We start from the raw sequence: 13,485 nt of genomic DNA on the forward strand, positions 1-13,485 counted from the left end.
ACTGTTTACATTACATGATAAATTACCTGCATAACTTATGGGTATAGGGACATAGCATTATGACAACACTATGTATGGAAGTACAGAAATGCTAGTTAGGCCTTATTGTAATAATGCTGTCGGTGTATAAAATTTAAGGTCAACAGGGGGTGTAACATTACTGCCAAATTATTTTCAGTTTATAGAAACAGGGAGGCAAGACTGAATCAAAGAATCTGGTTTAACTAAATCTATAATTGATTATACGTATGAACTAAGACATTCTGGTTGTACTCTGGTTGGTTCACAGTGGGGGAGCCTTTAATGTTCTGGGCATTACCTGAGACTTATCCCCATACTTTAGAATCACATCATGAGAAATGATAAGTCCTTTTGGAATTCCATTAGTGGTTTGTGAAAAACGAGGATAAAAAAAATACATTTCTTTCATTCGCCCATTTCTTCAGTTTCACAGGCGCTTTTTCAGTTAATATGGAAACCGATTACTCAGGGATTGGGCGGATCAAGTGTCACAATGGGAAAATGTGACAGGAGGAAAGGATGATCTTGGGAGCAAAACGCACAGCATGGTATATTGATTGCAACAGAAGTCAAAATACATACCACACAGTTTCCCTTTGAGATATTGCTCTTAAATCTATATTGGCTTCTTACTACATTGGAGAAAAGATTCAGCCACAAAGTGTATAATTTCAGACTATCCTTGGCTGTGTCACTGTGTTCTTCTATATATTCACACTTGCCAGCCATCTCCCCTTTCACTTTCGCCTATTCCTTTTCAGAGCTTTTGTTGCAATACCTGGATATGAAGAATGAATCGGCGATAACCTTTTACAAACCACAGCATTCTAAAGAAAGTGCAAATTGTATCCCAGAAGATAAAACAAGAAAAGGCAATCCAATACAACGAAAAGTGCAAGGGCAGCAGAAAGGGCCAGAAAGGAGATATTCCTTTTGCCAAAATGAGTTTTCCACCTCTGAAACGTCCCGCCTGCAGCTTTCATCGTTGGCCTGACGTCGGGAAGCCACGGGAGCCACAGCAGCCGCCGATATCAAAGGGGGCATCTGAGTTTAAATGTGTTAAATAAATGAATGAACTTGAACTTAACACGAGGCAGAGTTCCATCAACAAAGAGTATGCCATTAATAAAACACAGTGTGCGACCAAGCGTATTCCATTAATTAAAGGGAGCGTTACATCGATCAAAGGGAGCATGGTTCTTATACCATAAAGGGAGTTTCCACTGAAAAACTACCATTAACAAAGAAAATGCTCCATCCACTAAAGCGAGTGTTGTGTTAATGAAGCATTTTGTCACGGGGAACGTTGTCCTCCTTGTGTTTTTGAACACACCTCAGTCCCACTCAGTCCCTCTCCTGCCCTGTCCCTGAACACACTCCACGTAGGTACACCAATTTGTAAATCAATACAGTGTATAAAAAGAGGCTAGTTTGGCTGTCCTGAGTTGGCTCTCCTCCTGCTGTGGGTAGTGCCAGTTTGAGGTAGGTTGTTGAGTTTGATGGCTCTTGAGATCTCCCATGTTTTTGGTTAAGACACAAATCTTTTTCTTTTCTATGAGCAGCTCCCACGTGTGTGCTCTAGCTGTGTTGACCTTCAGTTCAGTGCAGAATGGTATGAGTGAGCTGCTTTAGCTCAGCAGGTAATGTGTTGGTCAGAATATGGTAAGCAGGGTGCTTTCTACCTGAGGTAAACTCTTGTCTTCCATAGATTTCTGCGGTGGCTGTTTTGCCTCCCTGTAAATATTCTTAAGTACTCAGCCTGTTTGCAGCATTTGTCCCTTGTTGCTGGGGTTGTGGACTCCCAGCTATGGAAGCTTAACTGGGGCTTAATTATAAAACTCATTCTGAGCTTTATTGTACTTTTCCCTCTCATGCTGAGGTATTATCTGTGAACCACCGGTGTACCCATTTGTACACTGCATTTTCTGCTTGATGGTTATTGTATTTTAGTATTTTGTAGGGGAGCCGAGTGCCAGCTGCTTGGGTTAGCCACTTTGACGAAGACCGCCCTCACTACATGATGTGACTAGGAGCACTGGGCACAGTTTAGGAGATTGGGCTTGCTGTGTGTGATGAGTATTCGCACCCCTGGACACTTGTTTCTTTTTCTTCGTCTACCCCTCTTTTTGGTGGCCTCCAGCACCACAGTGTTTTTAATTAAAGTTTGGTTATTGTATTATGCGACCTGAAGCAGCTAATTTATTAAAAGAATTTGTGATTGGAGATTTTGTAATAAAACACATTTTACTACTTATCCACACTCCCCTTGTAATTATCAGTACTCCCATTGTAACTGGTTTTAGTTTTGGTTTAGCTTCTATTTTTTCCTCAGGTCCTTTTGGGCTGCTTTCCAAGTTTATTAATAAAAGTTATCAGTGTATTTGGAATCATGTGTCTTTCTTGGTGATCAAACCTGTGTGAACTTGACTACCCAGGCTGGTGGTAGTGTATTAACTTGGATTTAGCACTCAAGCCACAATATCATCCATTGGTGTGATGTGTGAACAAAACAAAATATTTCAACAATGGGTGTGGTTTGTCTGCAAGTTGTGTATCATCACTGAAGAATTATTATCAGCAGCCAATAACTGATGTCAGTGTGGGATACAGAAGCTCCAGTGTAGCTCAGGTCAAGGTCTATAGACATTTTCCAACTATTTCTGGTCAATCCTTTGTTTTATCAGCTCTATAACATAATTTGCCTACATCAGCTGGATGGCATGGTATGGTCTCTTGAAACATGAGCCACTAAGCAGCCAAGAGGCTAACCACATCTCTAAACAGTCAGACACACCTCTGCAAGTCATGAGTCTTGTTCACACTTGTTCATGCTCATGACGTAGCTGGCACTGTAAACAAATTTGCTGAAAATCAGTGTCAACAAAACGACGCATTGAATGATGGACTGATCCGGCAGGCTTTTTCTAAAACAAATGGACACATTTTTATGTCGACTATGGCCTGACTCAAAGCCCTCATTCAGAATTTGTTGAAACATAGGAATTAAAAAATACATTTGGATCATCTTGCTCTTTGAAAATAAAGTGTTTTGTGAACATTTTTTAAAAAATATTTTTTGCAATTTAGAGAATCAAGCATAAAATTAGCTTTGAAATATAACTCAAAATATTTACAAAAGTGACCGATCATCAGTGGTGGGAAGTATATTTGCAGCATAATTAAGCTACTAGTTATCTATAATTTACATTCCTGTCATGGTCCTGTCACAACATTGTTTAGTGTCTCTCTTTGTGTCATCTTTGTATTTTGGTTGCCTTTCTGTCCTGTGTGTCCCTCCTGTTTCCCTGCAGCCCTGTCTATCCCTCTATTTCTGATTCCCTGATTAGTTCAGTTTGTATTTAGATCCTGTTGTTCAGTTCAGTGTTGTCAGAGCATTTGTTCTGCCATGCCTGCTTGTATTCTTAGTGTTTTGTTCAAAGTACCTGTTATTCTCTGTGGTGTCTACGTTTGCTCTGCTCGTCACATATCATTTCCATCACTGAAAAGGTGTATTCCAGCAACAAAAGGGATTATTCCATGAGCAGAGGATGTGATCTTTCACCATTAGAAAATTTATTTTTTCCTTTCTTGATGTTCTGTATTAGACTCTGTGCAGTGCTTGGATGGTCACTTGTTTGCCCTTTTAAACATCAGACATCTATTCGGCAAATAGGGGAGCTTTTAATGAATAATTCATGTTAGTAGAAACTAGTATAAACAGTGAATGCGAAGCGATGACTGATTTATAAAGGTATGCAGATGAAATTTGCCTTTAGAAAGGGAGTGAAAGTGTTTATGGTGCTATCAATAAACATGTCATGAAACACAGCTTTTAGCCAATGTATGTGCACATGAGAAAATAACAAGCAAGCAAGTATGTTCATCATATATATATATTAGTAAAGACCCCCTTTTATGTGTTTTCCACAGAACACCAAGCATTGCAAAGTAGATAAAGCCTTGACTGAGGGGAAATAGTTTAGGGCATTTATAGTGGAGGGAGCAGCTGAGGCTAATTTATGTATCCTGAGGCGATTCTAATTATAAATGAAAGCTTTAAGTGCATATTTTTTCAGCCAGTCGTTTTTAAAAATTATGTGAACGCATAAAGTGATCAACTGGGGACACAAATAAAAATCGCAAAGACAGTAAGAGAGAGAAAGAGGGTGGTTATGCACTTTCATGATCTCATTTTCTCTCTAAACAGTTTATGTTGACCTCTGAGCTGCAAAACCTGTGTGAAAGCTTACAAATTCTTAGCATCAGCAGCACGACTCATCCTGCTTGCTGCTGTGCCACTAAATAATGGAATAAGACGCAAAGGCCTGCTGACTATGTCTAGCCAACCACTGGAGTATGATGTAATGGTTACAACTAGATTTATTGTGCTGTGTTGAGCTAGCGCAGACTCCCTTTTTTTTGTGTGTGTGTGTGTGCGTGTCGTGGAAAAGGAGGTTGCATCTGTAAGCATTACTTTGTTCAAATATCTGAAAACACTGCAGTATTTGTAAGCCTCAAAACACCAGCAAAGCTCCAGCAGTGTTTGATGTGTCTGTGGAAACTTAAAAGCAATCAAGCCATGAAGAAGAAAAAGAACACACATTTTCATAAATCTTTACTTTTAATCTCTTTGATTCTTTACATTTATTTACATTTTCTGTTTCATAAAAAAGCTCTTCTGTCATGACATGGAATAGAAAAGGTCTGTGCCCTGCGAGGAGGTTTTTCTCAGTTTCTTCACGAATTACAGTAAATTATGTGGGAGTGTTGCCGTCTCTGAGCGTCTCTCTGGACCTGTAAATCCAAGAGGCATGAACACGAGCCAGTTAGTGTTGGATAAACTGCAAAACATACACAGATACATGAACACACACACACACACACACACATACTATCATCATGTTTAAACAGTAGTTCAGCAAACATGAGGAAAGGAAGGACGGGAGGAAGGATGGGTGGATGAACTGATGGATGAATGAACAGAGCCTAGCTGCTGTCCTTCTCACCTGTTCAGACCAGAGGGAAGCTGGCTGCAGTCGCAATGCCACACTGGTTGTGCTTGTTCCTGCTCATCCTGATGTAGCCATGGTCTCCCCATCCTACACCCCAGCTGGAGAAACACACAGATCACCAACATGATCAGGCTGCTGCATGCAAACATGCATGGACACTAATATACTCTGGGTTACAGCTGTATGAAGAGGGGGAAATGTCTTTTTTCTGGTAGGAATAAAGGAATGGTGGTAATTCATGTTGGCATGAAATCCGTAGAGGCGTTTCAAAACATATGAAATGTTTTATGAATACAATTAATAATACAGCAGACAGTTTTTGCAGTGAATTTCACATCAGGGAAAATCCGGCAGCGATCGATTATGACTCTTTGTGTCTACCACTGTACAAAACAGCAATTTGGCTGCCTGTCCCCACAGTGCTGCTATTGACTGTAAACAGGAGAGCCAGCCATGAATTAAAATAAGAGCATTAGTTGAAATTAACCTGTTCTTGACCAGCCAATAGTCCTTTCCGTTGTCAGAGCCGTAACCCACAGCCAACACACCATGGTCCAGGTCGGAGCTGCTGCAGTCCTCCTCATCATACACTCCTATGAACATACACACACACACACACACACACACACACACACAATGGAAGGAGGTAAAGTCTCTTTAGTTGAAAAAAGAGGACTGATCACTGGTTGCTTCAAAGGTTATTTTTTATGCTCACCTGATGTATAAAGCTGGAAGGATGAATGGGAAGCGTCAATAGCCACCGACACAGGTCCCACGGTGGCCACAGCCGTCTGCAGGGCGTTCTCGTCACCGGATGGCACAATATCTGTGTAGCCGGTGCACGTGGCGCCAATGGTGGCGGGGTTGTAACGACAATCTCCATCCTGATCGATAAAGGCAGGCAATGAGACAGGGATTCTTTAATGTTTTGCCATCCACTTAAAGGGACCATTTTACCACACTGATCCATCTTAATAGTGGTAATTAAGAGTACATTAGAGAACAAATATATACCCTGGAACTTTGCTCTATGGGGTTTGCAGCATACATATTAATAATAACAATGATAATAAAAATAAATTTAATTTGAGCGCTCCCGAGTGGAAGATGTAAATTCTCCAGACTTGCATGCAACACCTGAGATACTAGGGATTTTCACAGTCACTCTCTCCCTGAAATTCCCTGGTCCTGACATTCAGTTGCACATTATTAATTATTTACTTTGCCAGTGGGTTGTCACCCCCAACCTTACCTTCAGACATCTTTCCATGTCTTCTATTACTGTATACTCATTTAACAGCAGTGAGGAGTATGCAAAATCTCTTACAGTATTGTCACACTTTTCAATTTAAGTTAAAAAAAAAATATTCAATTATTCTACTTTATGGTCCATGAAAAGATTATAGATGGACAAATATGTACTGAAGGCCTTTTCAGAGTCTTCAGTGCAACATAACCACAAGATGTCAGCATTCTACCTTTTTCAAATGGAGGAAAATCATTTCCACAATCATTTCATTTGCAGCACAGATTTTCTGGCCCAGCACATCACTTCCATCCATCACATGGCTTTAACTGTATACCTTACTTTTATGCACTGGGAATCGCATTCCTAAATAATCACATATAATATTCTCTCAACCACACTGTTCTGTGCTGACCTGAGCCTCGTAGGGGTAGGACTCCTCTGTGTCCAGGCCTCCGTTGGCGATGACGTACTTGAAGGCCTGGTCCATCAGGCCTCCACTGCAGCCCATGTTGCCATAGCTTCCGGAGCAGTCCACCAGCTGCTGCTCGCTCAGAGACACCAGCTTCCCCGTCTTCTTGAAGGTCTGACCCTCCAGTGCACCGGTCTGCAGAAAGAGTGAGTGCTAAGTGAATAGGTTTAACCAGGTGAAATCTGATTTTAAACTTAAAGTTTTCATTACGTTACTATCAAGTTAGAAAACTTTTTTTTTTTTCCCTAGTATTTCATCTACTCATCTCAATGCTTATATTTAGTGAAATATACAAATCCAAGAGGCTATTTATATGGCTGCACCATTACATCAAAAGAAGAATCATTTTATCAGTGGTGGAAAAAGTCTTCAGATTCTTTATTTGATTTGCCATGCTATTATTGGAAAAAATTCCATTAAAACTAAGTTTTACTTAAGTAAAAGTATAGGAATTTTAGAAGTAAAATATACTTAAGTATGGATTAATATTGATTAGTTTTGGGTCCAACATTGCATCATATTTTATGTTGCATATGTAAAAGCTTATTCTGCAAAGCAATTAATAACTAAAACCATCAGATAATTGTAGCACTGTGAAAAGTAGAATATTCTCTCTGAAGTGTATAGTGCTGCATAAAGTCTTACAAAATGGAAATACTTAAGTGCAGTGTGAGAGTACATGAGCAATACACAAGCAAATGTTCCTAGTTACTTTCCATCTCTGCATTTCTATTGTTTTCAGCATTTATACACGTCTCTGTAAGTCAGCATGACTTATTCGGTATCGTTTGAAACTTTGGGATTTTGACTGGAATTTAAAATAAAGTTCTGTGGGTTTGAGCAAAGCTTGGCAGTGCAGCGTGTGGTTTGAAAGGATCAACACGCCAATGGGGCCAGCGGAGTTGAAGAGGTTAAAATGTACACACTGAGGCTGCCAGAAAATATAGGTTACAGACAGTGATAGTTGTTCCCACACTCTGCAGCTAACTCTGTGGTTGGAACAGCAGGAAGCAACAGTGCAACAACTTGAAAAATATATTTCTTAGATTTTTTTTTTTTTTTGGACTGGATAATGTCCACATCCAGCCACAAACACATATGAGGGGATACGTACTGCGCTGAAGGCCCAGCAGGAGCCGCAGTCCTTCTGATCCTTGACATCAGTGACGTACCCCTTCTCCGTCCAGTTGACAGTGTTAGGCAGGTCAAAGACTCCGGCCAGTCCCAGGAAAGTAGAGCCATGGCGTGGCAGAGACGCGTTGAAGGAGCCCAGACAGCCTCTGGAGATCAGGCGCTTGTACTCCTCATTTTCCTGTTGACAAAGTGCACATCTATTTATCAAAGATGTTAAGCCAAAGCATCATTTTATCCTGCAAATGACAAGAAGTGACGTGACTGTCTTGCACCCATTTGCTCTTTTTTCAGTTTGCAGCAGTCATGATGTACAACTGAATCTGACAAAGAGTGAAACCGGAAACACGGTGACATTCCTGTGTGTTCCTCCATGTCAGCAAAAGCAGAGGCTCTGATGTTTTTCTGTGCCTACCATGTCAGCGAAGTATGTCATGCCGAGGCGGTAAGACTTGATGCCCTGATCGGCCATGATGTTGTGGACCAGCACCAGCTTACGGTTGTTGAGCCAGGTCTGCTTGCGCTGGGCTTCCTCTGACGGAGAGCTGTAGGTCTTTCCTGAGAGCCAGAGCAGGAAATACAGGAATAAGAAACATAAACAGCGAATAATGAATCAACCCTCTCTTTCCAACTGTTAGCTGAAAAACAATGATTTTTTTTTCCAGCTTTAAATATGATAAAAATCAAGTGTTTATTTATGTATGAATTAACACACATTCCTCACTTTTTTTTTCTTTTTTCTTTTTTTTTTTATACATGTGATCATTTTACGGTAAACCCAAAACCACAAAAAGAGGAAACACAGCCGCTGCTTCTGTCAGCGGGTCACACATAAACACAAGTCTGATAAGATTCAACGATGTCTTTACCAAACTTGAGTTTCCAGGCGTAGAACTCCAGGTCCTCCATGGAGAAGCTGGCGGCGCCGGCCACAGCCAGCACAGCAGCAACAACCAGCAGCAGCTTCATCCTGACTGACACACAGACAAGGGCTTCAATGACAAAACACAGAGGCTCACCGAGACTTGCAGGAAACAAGACAGGTGGGAGTTTTGGAGGCTGAACTCTCCAATCTGAGTTTCACCTACGTTTTCTGTCATTAGCACGAGCGCCGGCTGCGTCACTGTGTACGGTCTAGCTTTCTTTGAATCTTTACATGTCTATCTGAGAGTTTGTCTTTGCAAATATGCACCTGCAAACAGAGGAACTTTGTGTGCATGTCTGTTTGTCTACATTGACTGTACAAGCGTGTGAAAGAGTGTGTGTGGTTGCTGCTTACCTGGCTCTGTTTCTGTGTGAGTGTGAGTGTGTGTGTGTGTGGTGATGGTTGGGGTATAACCAGCTGCAGGTGATGGAAATCTGTGTCTGAGAGACGTTCTTATATAGCTGAGTACAGTTGTGGTTTATGTCCAGTCAGGTGGCTGTCAGCACCTCATAAACATCAGATGATCATGTAAAGAAGGAAAGAGAGAGAGAGAGAAAGAGAGAGAGAGAGAGAGAGAGAGAGAGAGAGAGAGATGCACACCAGTCAATTACTGAAAAAGGGGAATGAGAAGTGATGCATTATGAGACGTTTTGCATGATGCCATTCTTTTGGGAAACATTATATGTGTCATCCTCGTCAGCCAAAAACATTTCTGTGATGAGTTACTCTTTCTATGGCACTTAATTTTCTATTCTCTTCTTGTTACAGTATGGATGTGCTGTGATCAAAACAAGAGGCGTTACCTGCCATTGTGGTTCTTCCCCGCCGCCCCGTGTTTCTGTAAAAAACACTGAAGCGTTTTTGTTTTTTCTTTGTAGATGGCATACTCTAGTTTCAGTCACACAACAAGACAAACACACACACACACACACACACGCAATTTACATTTTTCCTTGCCCACGCATTTTAGGTGCTACATTACTGAATCATGCTGGAAAATGTGTAAGTTCTCAATACCGTTCATATTTCTTGGAAATGTAGACAGCGCTACCAGGACATCTCAGTGCAATTATTTGAGAATGAATGAAAGAAATATGAACGTTCATGTCTTTGATTTGTCCTGCCAAACTTCTGGTTGACATTGCTTAACCCTGTTCTGCTTTAAGTTACTCCCCCACGTTTGACTAAAGCATTTCAACTCCACCTCATCAAAAACACTTCTGTCTGAACCTTAGAAAACCGCTGCAGAATGAGCCAAAAGATAAAAAAAAAGCTCTTAATAACTGTTAAACACACTTCCAGGAACGAGGACTTTATTGTGTGGTGAAAAAATGAGCTTTGGTAATTCTGGAAAACCTGCTATCAATAATGCTGTTTATGATTGTGCCCACTTGCATTTGAAAAGGAATGCACATGCAAACACACAGCACAGAAAGAAACACGCACACACACAAACCCACATACACACTGGAACTGATTATTTTTTGCGTTTGATATCTGAAAGATTTGTGATTCATACTTTTTTCCACTGACAATCATAGAAGATTTTCTTTCTTCCTCCAAACACGTGTACTGTGAATTACTGAGTAATTTACCTTTCCCTCATTGTCAGGAACACTGGTTGGTCTCATGAAAGTGAATATTATTTACTGAACAATTTACAGAAAGAGACAAGAATCTGAACAAGCACGATGAAGCTGAAACCAAAATTAAAAGTTCTCACTGAAATGATAAAAAAAATCCTTAAGTTATGTAATAACTATAATAATGGCATATGACCACATGTCTTCATACATATGGTGTAACGTGGATGGTGGCACACTTTCATTTTGTGGCGATGCAGTTGCTGAGGCTGTGAATGCTGTCTGACTTTCAGCCCGCGTGCTCGGCCTGTTGTTTGGCTGTCGATGTATGCGTCTGTCACAAGGTTTTCATGTCAAAACAATCCTTCAGACCATAAAGAAGCTTTGAAAGCTAAGCAAAAAATTTACCGATGTCACTAAACCCATATTTAGGCCTGTTCTGTTCAATATTACTCTTTCTAAAACACTGAATTTTCTTTTCTCTTTTTGTTTGTTACGGGGATTATTGTTCAGTAAAGTACCACGTATGATTACAAAATACGGTATATAACAGGAAAATATGACAAGTAAGTATTTTTGTCAGTGGTAAATTTTGTGTCTTCATCATGAAAACAAGAACCGAATGCAACTGAAAAAATGGAAAATGTCAATGTTAAGTCATTTGTTTTATACTTACGTTTATAATGCTCCTTGCATATCGTAAAGCTGCCATTTACAACAGCAGTCAAGTGACAAGGCCAGGTAATGTGCGAACTCACTGGTAAATACAGACTGAAAAGTTAATATGTTCATAGATCAAGGTTGTGTGTGTGTGTGTGTGTGGGTGGGTGGGTGAGTGAGTGTGTGTGTGTGTGTGTGTGTAGGTGGACTTCACTCTGAGAGAAAAAAAGGTTTGAATTTTCCACTCCCTCTTCCATATGGCTTACGATTTGGGCACGCTGCTTCATTTGACTTTTGCACATGACAGTAAGGTTATGGCCCTGGTAATGTTTGCTGTAATTCACAATTACAGTAACAATCTGTAATGTGAGGCAAAGGACACAGTTATGCGCCATTAACGAAAGATTAAGACAATATAAAGCAGACTCCGCTAAATGACAGGAAAACCTTGTCTTCTGCGTACGGCTCTCAAAAACACACAACAAAGATTGTAAATAAAAGTTCTCAAAAATTCCACAGAATCTTGCGGAAGGAAGGATGGAATAAACAACTTGTGTTTAAAATGAAGTTAAATCTTCTGATCTTAAATCGCCCACTCCTTATGACCAGCAAGCTTCAAATCCACAACGTGGTCTCAACTACTGTGAAACAAACATGAGAGTCTTTTGTTTCTGTTTAGATTTCTCGGTATGATCAGAATGATTATCAAGCATATTCTGTGTAACGTGACTCCTGCTTATGACCTCTCGCGCTCATATGACACACGGATGGGGTAATCCTTGAGGTTTAATGTGGGTCTGTTTGAAACTCATCCTACTGTAAACTGTGACTCAGTGTATCAAGGAACCAGAGGACAACAACAACAGCTATGCTCGGGAAAGGCTGGGTGATGCTGGGGGGTGTCAGGTCACACTTCCCTCTATAGGAATTTCTGGGGACATTAGCCTATGAGAGGGGATTCCTCTTCAATTTCCTGTTCAGTAAGCTTTTGTTTTGCTGTTTTGTTGATGAATGACACTTCAGCAGACCACAAAAACTCCAAGCATTCTGGTGTGCCGGGAGACACTGCGTGACATCATCCCAGAAAACTAAATCATAACTGTAAAGGCTGGTTTAAGGCAGTTTTGCTTCATTAGTTAATAGCACAGTGGAGAGTACAAAGACTAACAGATATAGGGTGAGCTGGTATCGCTTGCAATAAAGTTTATGAGCCGGCTTTGTACACACACACACACACACACACACACACACACACAAAAGTGTTGCGCAATGATATGACCAAACCAGCAGAGGGCACCATCCACTTGGTATATGCCCACATGTCTGCTCACTGGAAAATATTGTTTACTACATCGTGATGTTTATTTGATTGCAAGTCAATAATAGATGTGCCTGCAGTACTTGTTGGACTGCTCATTATGCAAATAAATTTAACAGGCTAAATAAATTAATTACTTTTAATGTAGAGCTTATAACAATAATAGGCCATAAATATGTGATAACAGTGACTGAGAGAATACAGATGTTTTCTCTTCACATCCTGCAATTGGGTATGACTATTTATTAATGCTATGTGGGGTTTATCAATGACTAAACAACATAATGTGACAATAGCTGCCCTGGCCTGGCTGCATCCACGCTGCAGGGACGATCCTGGGACGTTTCACCGTGTGAAAAGGAAACCCTCAGGGCCAGTGACAATACTAGTGTGAAAAGGCAATAAGATGCTTGGCATGGGAAACTGAGAGGAACGCTATCCCTGGTAAACTCTGGCTAATTTCATTACTCTACATGTTTCCTCAGCTTAGAGCCAATCACATAGTTGGCCGCTCTCTAGTGGGGGTCAGACATAACAGCCGCTAAATTGTGACAGTGGCCCAGACTGGCATACCTCAGCACATAATCTGATTATCGGATCAATAACACAGCAACACTTGGTGCATTGCTGGGATAGCTGGCTTCTTCTCTGGTTACACATAGCTGGCATTCACTACTCGTTCCCACTTTATAGGTGACAAAGTGTGAATACGAGGAGGAATTCAAATGGAGGGTGTTTTAAACTAAGACTGAGAAGAGCGGAAGAACTCAACCTTGGGCACATCTGGCTGGGCTGCTGTCTCCAGCATTCACTTGGTATAAACCATGACCTACAACACTTTCTCATGTTTTATGAGTCAGTCAGTGTATAAAATCAGAAACTGCCCTGAAAATGTAAGATGAATTCATAAGGTATGTCAGGTATTTGTCCTTTGGCAAGTGTTTTTCTTGTTGAGCTATTATGGAACTTATTTAGCGCTACACCTTTACTTATACTGTATTGCTGTGTTACTACACAAGGCAAACAAACAAGAGAGTCACAATTTACCATAAAAATATTTATTGACATCACAATCTCCGTTGACAAAGAAATGAGAAATGACACGCAGAAAAAAACA

At 40.6% G+C, this 13,485-nt stretch overlaps 1 protein-coding gene across 2 annotated transcripts; it reads right to left on the bottom strand.

Annotated features, from left to right (window-relative positions):
- Positions 1-4,732: 4,732 nt before the first annotated feature.
- ctsl.1 (cathepsin L.1) lies at positions 4,733-9,190 on the bottom strand. Of its 2 annotated transcripts, none has more exons than XM_030044341.1 (9): positions 9,162-9,190; positions 8,752-8,852; positions 8,298-8,440; positions 7,866-8,063; positions 6,695-6,886; positions 5,749-5,917; positions 5,521-5,626; positions 5,028-5,131; positions 4,733-4,815 (listed from the first exon to the last, which is right to left on the bottom strand). In XM_030044341.1, exons 2-8 carry the CDS (start codon positions 8,849-8,851, stop codon positions 5,032-5,034), a joined length of 1,008 nt encoding a protein of 335 aa, XP_029900201.1. In that variant the 5' UTR covers position 8,852; positions 9,162-9,190; the 3' UTR covers positions 4,733-4,815; positions 5,028-5,031. The 2 variants fall into 2 exon arrangements, with proteins under 2 accessions (XP_029900201.1, XP_029900199.1); XM_030044339.1 differs by having other exon boundaries at positions 8,752-8,856; positions 9,162-9,182.
- Between the last annotated feature and the right edge of the window lie 4,295 nt (positions 9,191-13,485).

The sequence above is a fragment of the Myripristis murdjan genome, chromosome 22 (assembly GCF_902150065.1).
Source record: "Myripristis murdjan chromosome 22, fMyrMur1.1, whole genome shotgun sequence".
Lineage (NCBI taxonomy): Eukaryota > Metazoa > Chordata > Actinopteri > Holocentriformes > Holocentridae > Myripristis > Myripristis murdjan.